The sequence below is a fragment of the Gracilinanus agilis genome, chromosome 4 (genome assembly GCF_016433145.1).
Source record: "Gracilinanus agilis isolate LMUSP501 chromosome 4, AgileGrace, whole genome shotgun sequence".
NCBI lineage: Eukaryota > Metazoa > Chordata > Mammalia > Didelphimorphia > Didelphidae > Gracilinanus > Gracilinanus agilis.
Window position 1 is genome coordinate 169,187,841 of NC_058133.1, and position 13,624 is coordinate 169,201,464.

Consider the following 13,624-nt stretch of genomic DNA (forward strand, 5'->3'; position numbering starts at 1 on the left):
TCCTCCTCCTCCTCCTCCTCCTTCTCCTCCTCCTCCTCCTCCTTCTTCTTCTTCTTCTTTCTTCTTTTAACACTTTCATTCATTCATACCTTCAGTCTGCCACTGTCTCCATAGTAGGTTAAGAAGTATCTTCAGACAACTGAGAACCATTTTGCATTTTTATTTTATGTGTTGACATGGCCAATGAGGGCAACTAGGTAGCACAGTGGATAGAGTGTCAAGTCTAGAGTCAGGAAGACACAAATTCAAATCCAGCCTCAGACATTTACTAGCTATGTGACCCTGGACAAGTCATTTCATCCTGTTTGCCTCAATTTCCTTATCTGTAAAATGAGCTGGAGAAGAAAATGGCAAACTATTCCAGTATCTTTGCCAAGAAAACCACAAAAGAGGTCATGAAGAATTGTACATGACTGAAACAACTGAACGACAACAAGCAATGTAGCTAAAGAATTGATTATCTAATAGACAGCCCTGTAGAAAGTTTGCCTTCACAATGGTTTCAACTTCATTTCACTTAGGCAAAAATAATAAGATCTTACATTTACTGGTACTTTCCAGGTGTACTTTCTCACATGTCAATTTTTAACCCTTAACTTCCATCTCAGAATCAATACTATGTATTGGTTCTAAGACAGAAGAGCAGTAAGGGCTGGTCAATGAAGGTTAAGTGACTTGCTCAGGGTCACACAGCTAGGAAGTGTCTGAGACCAGATTTGAACCCAGGACCTCCCATCTCTGGGTCTGCCTCTCAATCCACTGAACCACCCAGCTAATCCCTTCACATGTTAGACAATTACATCCTTACCACATGTCTGGGTAGGAAATAGGGCAGGCATTATTCCTACTTAATAAAGAAACTGAGGCCAGTTTCCATTTCTGTATGACCACTGAATGGTATTGGGGGTAACGATGAGGGAGACTGTCCCCTAACCTCTGCTGACTTTTTTAAGAAACCATAAGCTAGGGGGCAGCTGGGTAGCTCAGTGGATTGAGAGCCAGGTCTAGAGATGGGAGGTCCTGGGTTCAAATCTGGTCTCAGACACTTCCCAGCTGTGTGACCCTGGGCAAGTCACTTGACCCCCATTGCCTACCCTTACCACTCTTCTGCCTTGGAGCCAATACACAGAATTGACTCCAAGATGGAAGGTAAGGGTTTAAAAAAAAAAAAAAGAAACCATAAGCTAGTCATAGTGATTCAGATGTAATAACAAGTAATAGAGAGATAAGGGAAATCGATCCTAGCTTTTATAGAGTTCAAAGTAGTGATACAGATGGGGAACAGAAGCAATATTGTTACTGGGGTTTTCTTATGATTTCTGTTCTCAACTATCCTCCACTCTGACTCTGATAACTTCTTTTTAGTTTTTGGGTTTTTTTTTAACTCTTGCCTTCTGTTTAGTATCACTTCTAATTTACTCATTGGTTTAGTATCACTTCTAAGACAGAAGAGGTGGTAAAGGTAGGCAATGGGGGTTAAGTGATTTGTCCAGAGACACACAGCTAGGAAGTGCCTTAGGCCAGATTTGTACCCAGACTCCAAACCTGGCACTCTATTCACTGTGCTACCTAGTTGTCCCTTATATTTGCACCTTGTCTCTCCCATAATTCTTTCCTTAATATGTCCTTCCATTTGAACACCAATTGCCTTATCTAATAGGAAGTATGGTACAGTGAAAAATAAATTGGATTTTAAGTGAGAGGACCTTGGGTTCAAATCTTGATCTACCACTTAACTACCAACATCACCTTGAAGAAGTGCCTATACTTCCTTTTATGAAAAATGAAAAAGATTTCTGGTCAAGATGGCTACCTGAAAGGGAGACAGACTGCCCTGCTCACAAATTTCTTTTCTAGCAAAACCTGGAATTTTACACCAATCTGAATAATCATCTAGAAATCCAGTGAGTGGGCACCTAGGTAGCACAGTGGATAGAGCAACAAATCTGGAGTCAGGAGGACCTAGGTTCAGATCTGACCACAGACACTTCCCAGCTGGGTGACCCTGAGCAAGTCACTGAATTCCAATTGCCTAGCCCTTACTATTCTTTTGCCTTGGAACTGACACTCAGTTTTAATTCTAAGAAGGTAACAGTTAAAAAAAAATAAGCCCACTGAAGAACTACTATAACTCCTCACATTCTAAAAATGCATAAAAAATTCTGCCAGAAGCCCAAGAGCAAGAGGAATGCCACTAAAACCATATTCAGTGCAGGATAGCCTCCTAGTGGGACCAGAGAGGGCCAGGGACATACATAAGTCTTCAAGACTCTGTGTACAGACAGAGAAAACCCTAGCGTGATCAAAAAGTCCCAGAATGAAGACCTTAGAAGCCCCAGGAGCAAGAGCCTTATGGCAGCAACCAGCAAGGCCAATGAACACTGAAAATGGGGCTCTGAAGTCACTAGCATTTTGTCCCAAAATGTCAGAGAAGGCCTTGAAGATTCAGCATCTAAAATTTTAAAACCCTGGGGATATCTAAGCCTGGCTTATACTTATCTCTTGGAGGTAAAAGTCAGCATAGGAACCCAGAAAACCCAAGGCAAGATCAAGCAGTGCCAGGCACCCCACCACAAAGAGCAGCAAAGGATGGGGCCTGGCCCTGGCAAAAAGTCCCAATTCAGGAACTAGAGCTAGAGAAATGAGTAAATTTTTTAAAATGCTGATGAGAATAAAAAATTATTACAAATATAAAAATTATTACAAATCCCCTTCCAAAGAATAACAACTCTGTAATAATTGCAAGCAAAGACTCAAAAGAAAAATTGTAAATTTTCCACAAGGACAACATGAATATGTAGAAGAAATGAAACAAGGGATAAAAAAAAATGAAGTCAAAGTTCTGGAGGAAAAAATTGGAGAGTAATTTAGAAGAAAGAAAGCATTTACCCAAGAAATAGACTCCCTGAAAACTAGAACAGATCAAATAGGACTCAATCACTCCACCAGACAGCAAGAAATATTAGAAAATCAATATATTTAAAATATAATATATATATATATGATATCAAAAACAAACTCAGGGGATTGAGAACCAGGCCTGGAGGCAAGAGATGCTGGGTTCAAATCTGATCCAAAACACTTCCTTTCCAGCTATGTGAGTTACCCACCTGGACAAGTCACTTAATCTCAATTTCCTAGCCCTTACCTGCTTTTGAAATGATACCGAGTATTGCTTCTAAAAGAGAAGATAAGGGTGTTTGTTTTTTTAATGTTCTGGAAAACATGTCAAGGAGAGATAATTTAAGCATTGTTGAGCTTAGAAGACTAGAGATGAAATGCACCACTATCTCCTATCCAAAAGGTACTAGAATTAAAATACAAAGAATCACATATATCTTTAGACATAGGCTCTGTGGGAGTTTGTTTCCCAGGACTATGTATATTTGTTCTAAAGTTTTTATTTTTGTTGTCTTAATTATTCAAGTGGGGGAGGGACAGTGAGTGGGAAATTTATTCTTGTAAAAATAATTTTTTAGGAAAAAAAGAACCATTAGATTGGCTGAAAAATAATTTTTATTGTCTAAAGTGATTTTATTTTTAAATTAAATTTTTTAATTTTGAAAAATCATTTTTAAAAAATTCACACTACATTCCAAGACATAAGTGAACATTTCCCAGATCCATTAGAACCAGTAGATGAGTTGATGATATAATCCACCAACCACCTCTTGCAAAAAACTCCAAAAGGCCAAGAAATGTCAGTCAAAACCAAAAGCTCCCATACCAAAAAAAAAAAAAAAACCACACACACACACACACAAAACACGTATGCATGTAAAAAGAAGTGGTTCAAGTCAAAAGACCACAATCAATCACCCAGGACCTGAAAACCTCTACCATAAAGGAGAGGAGACCTTGGAATATAATATCCCAAAAGACAAAACAGGTTTACACCAAGAATAATTTAACCTTACAGAGATGAACCTAACCATTTAAAGATCACTGATGAAAAGAACTGAGTAGAAACTTTGAAATAGACACAAAAGAGTAGAGTCCTAGAAAGAAAAATGTATTTGAACAATCAGAAAGAGCTATAAAACTGCAGTGCTAATATTCTAATAGAAAAAAAGTATTCCTGCAGAAATTCAGTGTATTCAAAGGGATGTGAGGGAGTTAAATAAGAAAATCAGGGAGCAGCTAAGTGGCTCAGTGGATTGAAAGCTAGGCCTAGAGATGGGAGATCCTAGGTTCAAATCTGACCTCAGACATTTCCAAGCTGTTTGACCCTGGGCAAGTCCCTTAACTCCCACTGCCTACCCTTACCACTCTTCTGCCTTAGAACCAATACACAGTAGTGATTCTAAGGTGGAAGGGTTTTAAAAAAAAAAACAAAACAAAACATATACAGACTGGTTCTATTTCAAGGGTTTAAAGAAGAAAAAGAAGTAAAGGCAAGACACACATACTAGTGTAGAAAGGAGGAAGAATGGGGAAGAATTTGCCATCTTACATAGTTGAGATGCAGAATATACAGACAGGACAGTGGATAGAGCATTGGGGTTGGACTCTAGGAGGCTCATCTTCCTGAATTCAAATCTGGCCTCAGATAACAAGTTGGAGAAAGAAATGCCAAACTACTCCAGGATCTTTGCCAAGAAAACCCCATATGGGTTCACAAAGAGTCATGACTGAATAAAAGACAAATTTCTAATTTGAAAGGGAGAGTTCAAAGGGGAAGGGGACTAAGAACTACAATCTAAAAGGGTACCTTAAATTGCCTCTTAAACAACTGTGGAATGAATGAACAAATTGTAGCACATTGAAATAATGGAATATTATTAAGAAATGTTGAAAAGAGAGGCAATTTCAGGAAGTCTTGTGTAGTATGAATCCAAACAGGGTGAAGTGAACAGAACCAGGAGACCAGTTTATTTGAGGAAACATTGTAAAGAAAATCTACTAGGGAAGACCCAAGAACCCAGCCACATCCAATATCTCCAGAGGACTTACAATAAAGTACATTATCCATCTCCTGATAGGTGTTGGACATAAGGTGCAGAAATATATATTTTAAAATCCTTGCCTTCTAATAGAATCATTTCTAAAGCAGAAGAGCAATGAGTTAGGCAATAAGGATTGTGACTTGTCCGAGGTTGCACAGCTAGGAAGCATCTGAGGTCACATTTGAACCCAAGTCCTTCCATCTCCAGGCCTGGTGTCATTCCACTGTGCTAACTGCTCCTAACAGATAACTATTTTGGGACCTAACCACTGTAGTGGATTCATTTTGCTTGATTATGCTTATTTGTTTCAAGTTTTTGTTTTTGTCTTACTCTGTTTATTAGGAAGGGAAGGTTTGATGGTGCAGGAAAGTGAACATTAGTGAAGGAAAAAGAAAAGGGCCATTAAAACATTTTTTTATAAATGCACAGAAGATGGGACAAGCAGACCTGTTTTAAAGTTCACTGTAGAATGTTGTATACCTTTAAAAAATGCAAGCTGTATAAAATGGAGATTTAGGATTTGGAAGAGAATCCTTTTCATAATCTGCTAAGTGCATATGACATTTAAGTTTGGAGTATAAATTGGATAAAATGGAGATTTTTGGCCTAATAGCCTCCAAGGTCCCTTCCAGATCCAATCCTAAGTCCTATATTTAAACTTGAAACAGCAAATACCAAATGGATTGCCTCCCTGGACTTCTTTTTAAGTCTTGACTCCTGGTCTCCTTTGCAGACTCTACTAGTCAGCATTTGACAATATGTCAGTTACTTCTTACTAAATAAGCTGGGTTAGGACTATTGTGATTTTTCAAAATTTTGATATTGGCAACTTTATTTCCTGGGAAGGAACATTCCTTACAAGAACATTCCTACTTGATTCAAGTACAAGAATGCAAGAACATTCATTCTTGGCTCTCATTCATTATGAGGTGGGAGTAGATTAAAGAGAAATGAGGAAGATTTAAAAGAGACGGAGGCAATAGCATAAATAAAGATTTTATTTTTGGGGGACGGGGAAGAGTGGATGTTACCTTTTCCTTTACCTGTCACATTCCACACCACCCTCAGGAATCCCCCCCCCTGTGGCAGGAAGAGCAGATCAGCCACCTAATGATGTTAGGACTCCCCAGATGGTAATATGTAGGATAGGGAGGGGAGGGGATGGAATCCTCCATGGAGTCATCTTGGGCCATCAAGATCGGAACCATCGTCCTAGGAATGAATTCAGGATGGAGGAGCTGTCCCCCAAGTCTGGAGGCCGTGGGGTGCCTGAATCTAGAGAAGAATGATACATGTGAGCAGAAAGTGCCAAGCCAGAAGTGTGTCAGGTAGAGGAACCTGCATTCCAGGCACACTGGCCTCTGGAAATTGCCTTTCATCCCCCAGCTCTAGGCCTGTGCATAGACTTAACTCCCTTGCCTGGTTGAGTCTCCTCCCTGACTAGTAACTCTTTACTTTTTATTTATGTCCAGGTGGTTTTTCCCCTTAAGAACAGAATGGTTTCATTTTTGTCTTTATATTCCCAGGACCTGACACAGGACATGGTACACAGTAGATGCCTAATAAGTGTTTGTGGAAAGGGAAAAAGGAAAACTAGATGGAGCCTGATAGTGGGTAGGGGGGCCCTTGGGCGAGAGGGCAAAGGGAAGAGAGAGAATAAGACAAAGAGACCCATTAACTAAGCTTCTCTTTTGAGGGTCTTTCAGCCCTCCAGGACAGAAGCTCCTGAACAGTTTCAGCATTGCTTCTCCTCTCCCACTCACCATCTCTATAATTGCCATCTGCTTCTCGGCGGGTCACTGTGGTTTCTTTGTGGCCCTCACTGTCAACGACAGTGCGACGCTCCTCCACCGTCTGTGGGAACAGACACTCCAATCATTCGAGTTCAGAATAGATGACATTTTCCATGGACCCCCCAGACCACACCCCCATCCCACCACATCTAGCTCACCCCATCTGGCCCAGTTATCTTGGTAACTGAGACACTTCTGAAGTATGACTTAGGCTGGGGCTGTAAGACTTGACCTAGGCCCTCCTTTGAGACCTGAGAATCAAGATCTGGTGGGGGAAAAAAGAGGTGTTAAAAAAGAGTAATCAGGTAATCAGAAAGCAGGCTGGAAATGCTCAGTCAGGAGCAAGAAGTAAACTGGGGTGGAAGGGTAGGTGTAAAAAATCAGAGAAGGTAATAGGGGACCCTCACAGCCCTGCCCCTTCTCTCAGACTTACCCTTGTCCTCTTTGGTTCTAGCATCAGGGATTACTGGCCACCTGTCACCAAACTGCAAAAGGAACCACAGCTAATGAAAGAGGTCCCTTCTGAAGATAAGTCCCCCATCTTCTCCTCCATCATCTGCCCTGCTGCACCTTTCTGAACTACCTTCTCTACCTAAAGGCCTGACAAGGGCACTGGATTTGCAATTAAGGACCTAGACTCTGGCTCGGCAACTTGCTACTTCTGTGACCTTGGACAAATCACAAGGTTCAATCCTTTGGGCCCATCCTTTATCTCTAATGGCTTGCCTAAATGTAGGCTAGATGATCTCTGGAATCTCTCTAGCCTCTAGTGATCACTCACCGAGCTTGTCCCAACCTCCACTTCTTCCTAACTTTGCCCCACTATCTTCCAGGGCTCAGCATTCCCCACCCTGCCAAGTTCTTCTCCTCTCAATCCAACTCTGCCCCCAGCATATCCCAGGATCTAATGTATTTAAAGTTTTGTCAAGTTGGAATATCAGACCTTCTCAAAGGCTGTGTTTTTCCCCCTCCATTAGGAGTTCCCCAAGATTGAGGAGTCTTATCCCACAGAATTTCTTTCAAGTCCCTTAGGCAAGGGGTATTGGGTCAGGGAGAATGGGACTCACCCCACGCAAAGGCCTCTTGGAGTCCCAGTCTGGGCCCCCTTTGGGAGATGAGTGCCCCACTTCACTCTCCGAGCTCCCACTGAAAGTCTTAGGTTGGTGACTATCTGGATACTTGAGCATTGAATCCCGGATGGTCTCCCCCTCCCTCTGCTTTTCATTTGGGGCCTCTGGCTCTGGGCCTGGGAGTTCTGCAAAAGGGGATGGAAAATCAGCGCTGGGACAGGGGAGAGACTTGTGTTTCTTCTGCCTCCCCAACGTCATGACTCTTCTGGTTCCCTCATATCCGTTCCCTTCTTGTCTCCTAACTTTGTCCTGGTCAGAGTTCTTGCCCACTAGGGAGCCCTGTTATCAAAATGCTGAAGGGGCCACACCCACCAGGGGGGCGGGAAGGCAGGGTCCAGGCTCCCATATCTCCGAAAATACGGTTGAAATCCCGAATCAGTTCATCAAAGCCAAAGTTATCGTGGAAACGCATCTCATCCTCAGGGCCAAAACTGAAGCCAAAAGTGAACTCTTCCGGGGATCTGGGTCCTCCGAACCTCGTCCCCCAGGTCCCTCCTCCTTCTTCCTCCTCTTCATCTTCATCATCCTCTTCTCTAGTCATCCCTCCAAAAAAGGGATCCCTGCGCCTGGGAGGTAGAGAAAGATCCACAAAGACCTCTGAAGAGCAATTACCCCAAGCTAGGAGGGCAAAGGACCATGGGGGAGAGCTGGCAGCAGCGGAGTCGTTGAATGTTTTATTTGTGTTTTCAACAGACTGCACAGTGAACCATTCCTCACCCCCAACTCCCATCCTCATCACTCTCCCACGGCACCCCCGAGGGTTTGTTGCATCAGTTTAGGCTGGATAAACTCTTCCTTCAGGCTGACCTCATTATTCTTGGGGGTGGGAGGTGGGGAGAACGGGTGTGTGTGTTTCTGGGAACACCCCATACCCGCGTGGGGGGGATGGGTGTGTGTATACACACTCGAAAGAAAATTGTCGATACCTTGACACACACCACTCTCTCATTCCCCCCTCACCCCCCACCCCCCACCCCCCGTTGGCCAGATATAAGGTTTAGTCAGGATTTGAGAGTTCATGTCAGGGATCGAGGGCCCGGTCGGAAAGTCCCTCCTCTACCCGTCCGGGCCCAACTCTCACCTCTGAGGCGCCGGGAATCCGAAAAAGCCCCGGAAAAGGTCGAACAGGCTCATTCCTCAGGCGGGACTCGAACCTTCCAACTCCCCGCACCCCACGGACCCGGCGGGGACCAGACGGCGGTGCCCCGCCACACTGCCGGAAAGTGATCTTTCGGCGGCGGTGGGGAACGAAGGGGGGGGGGGGGCCCGATTCGGCCACACTGCCGGAAAGTGGTCGGCAGGCGGGGCAAGGTGGAGAGGAGCGGGCGATCTGGCCACCCTGCCGGAAAGCGAGAGGGCAGTCTGGCCGCACTACCGGAAAGCGAGGAGGGAGGACTGGTCACCCTACCGTTGATCTAAATTCTCGAGGGTAGACCCGACACTGATGGAAAAGTAATCATACTGTCGTAAAACGACCATGAGAATGGGTTGATGGGAAGGTGGGAGAGGCGAGGCCGGCGGGAGGCGGGACCTGAGGGGCTATAGGTTGGACTGGGCAGAACCGAGCGGAGGCGGGGCCGAGTTGGAGGCGGGGACAGGGTTCTACTTCCGAAAAGAGAAGGATGCTTCGGGACCGGAGACTTCTCGTTTGGAAGATCTTCTCCCCATCTCGCAGAGAAGAGGCTTTCAGAGACAAGTGGCTACCAAAGCTGAATCCTCTTCGCCTGGCTTTGCCCTCCCGGCCGCTTCTTGAGGGGTCCCTCCAGGGATCGCCATCCGGGGAGGCGTCGACTCAGCTCTTGCTCCCCGGCCCCACCCCCTTTGTGATTGACAACCCGTCCCTCCAGAGGTTTAATCTCCACCGAAGACCCCAGGGTACCCAGGCCCACTGCGCTAAGAGGGGAGGAGGGCAGAAAGCAGCTGGTGCAATAGAAACCCAGGAGCCCCGGGTTGAAGTAGCTGCGGGAGATGGGGCAGGAAGGAAGAGGTCTCTGGGGCTCAAACTGACCAGGAAACCTAAGCCAGAAACAGTGCAGGGCCTCGGGCACAAACCTGCATTTCGAGGCGCCCTCCCACGCCTGCCCCGCCCGGCCTAGCAGTTCCCAAAGCCCTATAGGATACTTGGGCTTGAACCCAGATTTCCTTTGGGGGAAACAAAGCAACTACTCCGGCTAGAAGGAGCAGGGAAAGCCTCATCACAGGGGCCGAGTGGATAGGGAGGAGTCCCGCCAGCCCTTCAGGGTAGCAGAAGCCGTTTGAGTTAGAACAGGCCACGAGAAGCCCGAGATTTCTTCAGTGGAAGAACACAGAGGCAACTGTGTTGCGGGGCAAAGCAAAACAAAACAAAACCCTCAATAGAACCAGGCCCCTCATTGGACAAGGTCCAGGTAACCATCTCTAAAGGGCCTGCCAGCTCTGACGTTCTAAAATTCTGATTCTTGTCTGGCTGGTGAACAAGATGCCTTTTTTCAAGGCCCTTTCTGGCCCTATGTTCACAAAGGCAGATGGAGTCATGAGGACAGACTGCCACCATCCTCACCATCAATTATTAAACTTTGAAGGAACAGGAGCTTTAGTTCCCATTTGGCCCCTAGGGTAGCACAGATCCTGAAAAGTAGGGGGAACAATGGTGAGATGGTAATAAAAGTTGTAGGGGGAGGGCAGTCAGATCGATTTTATTGCTTACCCCACCCCCCATCCCCCAACTGTGTTTTCTGTTTCCACCCCTTTCCACCTTAAAAAAGGGCCTCTACCAGCATCAAGACTCACAATGAGAAAAGTTCAGGAGCTTCTTGGAGAGAACAGAAAGAACTATTATGGTCTATACCCCCAAGAAGAAAACCACAAAAAAATGGTTCTGCCAGTGTAGTGTATCCTACTCCTGGGTGCTTCCCAAATAATGTTTAGAGCAGTTCATGTTCCACTGCTTTTCTGTCTGAAAACACTGTTTTCAACCCAGTTTCTCCCCCCTGTCCTCGGCACTCCCTAGTTTAACACTAAGGTGAGATGCTTCTGAGAACTGAGCTGAATGACTCTTAGGGTCAGGAAGAAGGGGACACCGGCACATCATGGTTAGGAGTTGTTAAAGGGCGAAGATTTCATTTTATTCCACTGCCTTCGGAGCCTGCTAGTGGAGGCTCAGTTGGTACAGTAATACTTATTCACCCAGCTGGTCATCAGGGAGACTGAGGACATCCTAGACGAAGCAAGAATGGGCAGAGGCTGAAGGTAGAGGTTTTCTTTTTATATATACAAGACACATTAATCCATTAAATTTGAGGACACAGTACAAAAAAAAACCACTTCAACTAATTCATCTGACAATTCTGTTCATATTCATGACGTTTTTTTTGTTTTGTTTTCCTAATAATAAAAAGGGAGACTTAGGGCTGATGGGCTGATGATATCTATTTGGGGTCCTCTCCCCCAGCCACTTCCCACCACCAGGGTGAGCAGGAAGAGGAAGAGGAAGGCCAGAGCCCACAGCAAAGAGTTTCATAATCTTGAATGCAGGGGTAGTGTGGGGAGAGAAGAAAAAAGAGAAAGGAAAAAAATACAAATCCTATATTACATACAAGAGGATAGGTAGGAGAGGAAAGAAATGGGCCTTCAGAAGTGAAGCTGAGGCCTGGGGCAGGCTGCGGGGGGCAGCAGGACCCTCCGCTCCACGTGCTTTTGTGTTGTAGCTGTTTCCTTAGGTGTCAGGCTGAGAGGCCCTCTCGGCAGGTAGGGGGGCCAAGGAGGTGAAGAGGGCCAGGACCTCAGTTGGCCCCCCAGCTGTAGCTGTTGTAGGCAGACTTGCTGCTCTGGGGCTTCTGCGGGATGGAGCTGGTCTGGCTACGTTGCCCGCTGCCCGTCTGCAGGGAAGGGATGTGGGGGGAGAGGGGGGGAGACAGGGAGGAGAAAGGAGGCCAGTTAGCAGGGACCTTTGGGTGGGAAGGCCTGGGAACTGTCATGTTCCTCCATTTCTCCTCCTGCCAAAAGATCATTCAGAGGCTACACTCTCCCTTAAGCCCTTAATCCAAAGAAGTTGTTGTCTGCATAATCGGTGGAACCCTTGGAAGTTCTAGTCCCTCTCCGGTCAGCAAAAGCACAATTCTGATTTCAAGACAAGAAGAAAATGCAGAGGGCAAGACACCTTCAGAGCTCATCTAAGGGACTACATGATTTTCTGCTCATTCTTCATCCTACCCCATCAACCCACCAAAAAGCCCATTCATCTGGAAAGAGACTCTCAGATGAGTGGTTAAAATTGCTAGTTTAATTGACTGATCCCCTATGACTCTTTATTTGCAAAACTGCCTTAGAAAACAAGGGAGTATACATACTGCTTTCAGCTGTGGAGATATAGGGCATATATATAACAGAACGGGCTCCACAACATCCCTCCCACCCCCATCACATCACTGGACCCCTATATACTGAGCAGGGTTGTGGGGGAGACTTGTCTAAGGCCTCCAAGATTTAGATGCTTTCCCAAGAACCCTATCCACGCTAGTAGCCAAGTGCCTTCTACAGTTGGGAAGAGAGAAAAAGGAGAGGAGGAGAAGGGAAGGGGAGGCCGGAGAGCCCAGCAAGGTGTGTGTGTGTGTGTGTCTTATGTGTGTCTGTGTATCCCGATTTGTGGCCGCGCAATCTCTCTTCTCCTTGATTTCCCTGGGGCTGTGGCAGGTGGGGTTTGGGGCTGGCAGGGGGTAGGTACAATTATATCATTCAGAGAGTTTCATTACCTGCTCCTCCTGCTGGCGCTGGCAACAGAGAATCATCTGCAAATATGGTAGCTGAGGCAGAACCAGGATATATGGAAAATAAAGGGACAAACTTTGACAATAGAAATCCATGGTTAGAAGGGAAAGCTATAGTGGCAGGAATGGGGAAGGGTGGGGCATGGTCCAGGGCTATTGGGAAAATAAAGGGGATAAAGTGTGCCACAGTGGGGAGGCGACTTAAAACCCCTCCAAGTAGCTATCGGGCTGAGCAAAAAGCTCCCCAACCTGGCCCCCTCTCTGTCAACTCCCTTGCCGGCCGCTTGTGTCGTGTACGCTTGTGTCTGTGTGTGTTGTGTGCCCATGGCCGGCGCTGGGGAAAGGGAAGGGAAGAGGGAAGGGGGAGGCAGCTTTAAGGAGTGGGAGGGAAAGGATCAGTGGGGGGAAGAAAGACAAGAGGGGAATGGTGTTTTACCTGGCCATCCTGCTGCAGGTGGTGGTGGAGGATCTGGGAGTGTGGCTGCTGATGGGGGGTCAGGATGTGCATAAAAGGGGCTGGTGGATAGGCAGCGGCTGTGGCCGGATTGATGGGCCCTCCACTCCCCAGGGCTGAAGGCAAGTTGAAGGAGGCAGCAGGAGTCCCAGAATGAAAACCTTGTTTCTCAAAGGACTGCTGTTCAAGGATAAGCACAATGGGATCAACAAGGACATTTCTGATTATTACTGATTATCTTGTAACACTTCATTCTTCATTTTTGGTACTTCCTTGAATTAAACCAAAAACTCCCCAAGAGACCAATATCCATAACTTCCATTGTTTTTTATTCTGGTAGTGTAACTATACATTAAAAGTGCCAATGATACTCACTAAATTAATTTAGGATTGTTATGCATGAGGGTAGGTAACATTCAGAATCACTTTTGAGTTCTTAAAAGAAATGGTGGAATAGTTGGAAAATTCTTGGGTCCTGAAGGCTTGAACATGGTTATCTCCCTGAAATCTCTAGTAAATTATAGAAAGCTGCTATCACCGGGAAACCGTGAGTAAA

The 13,624-nt window shown here is 45.6% G+C and overlaps 2 protein-coding genes across 9 annotated transcripts in view; both read right to left on the reverse strand.

The window, feature by feature from the left end:
- Positions 1–5,926: 5,926 nt before the first annotated feature.
- HAX1 (HCLS1 associated protein X-1) lies at positions 5,927–9,244 on the reverse strand. Of its 2 annotated transcripts, none has more exons than XM_044672542.1 (7): positions 8,951–9,244; positions 8,182–8,435; positions 7,807–7,994; positions 7,173–7,224; positions 6,898–7,004; positions 6,710–6,800; positions 5,927–6,221 (listed from the first exon to the last, which is right to left on the reverse strand). In XM_044672542.1, exons 1-7 carry the CDS (start codon positions 9,001–9,003, stop codon positions 6,139–6,141), a joined length of 828 nt encoding a protein of 275 aa, XP_044528477.1. In that variant the 5' UTR covers positions 9,004–9,244; the 3' UTR covers positions 5,927–6,138. The 2 variants fall into 2 exon arrangements, with proteins under 2 accessions (XP_044528477.1, XP_044528478.1); XM_044672543.1 differs by having other exon boundaries at positions 8,182–8,300; positions 8,951–9,240.
- Positions 9,245–10,941: 1,697 nt separating this feature from the next.
- Positions 10,942–13,624, reverse strand: part of UBAP2L (ubiquitin associated protein 2 like) — a 50,107-nt gene continuing 47,424 nt past the window's right edge. For 2 of the 7 annotated variants that reach the window (XM_044676389.1, XM_044676390.1), the window contains exons 27-29: positions 13,051–13,248; positions 12,600–12,650; positions 11,099–11,726 (exon numbers count right to left, since the gene is read on the reverse strand). In XM_044676389.1, the coding sequence (XP_044532324.1) occupies positions 11,631–11,726; positions 12,600–12,650; positions 13,051–13,248 (345 nt within the window). In that variant the 3' untranslated portion in view covers positions 11,099–11,630. Of the gene's footprint in view, positions 11,066–11,098; positions 11,727–12,599; positions 12,651–13,050; positions 13,249–13,624 lie in introns of those variants that run through there. The other 5 variants (XM_044676394.1, XM_044676391.1, XM_044676395.1 and 2 more) reach the window with 5 other exon arrangements.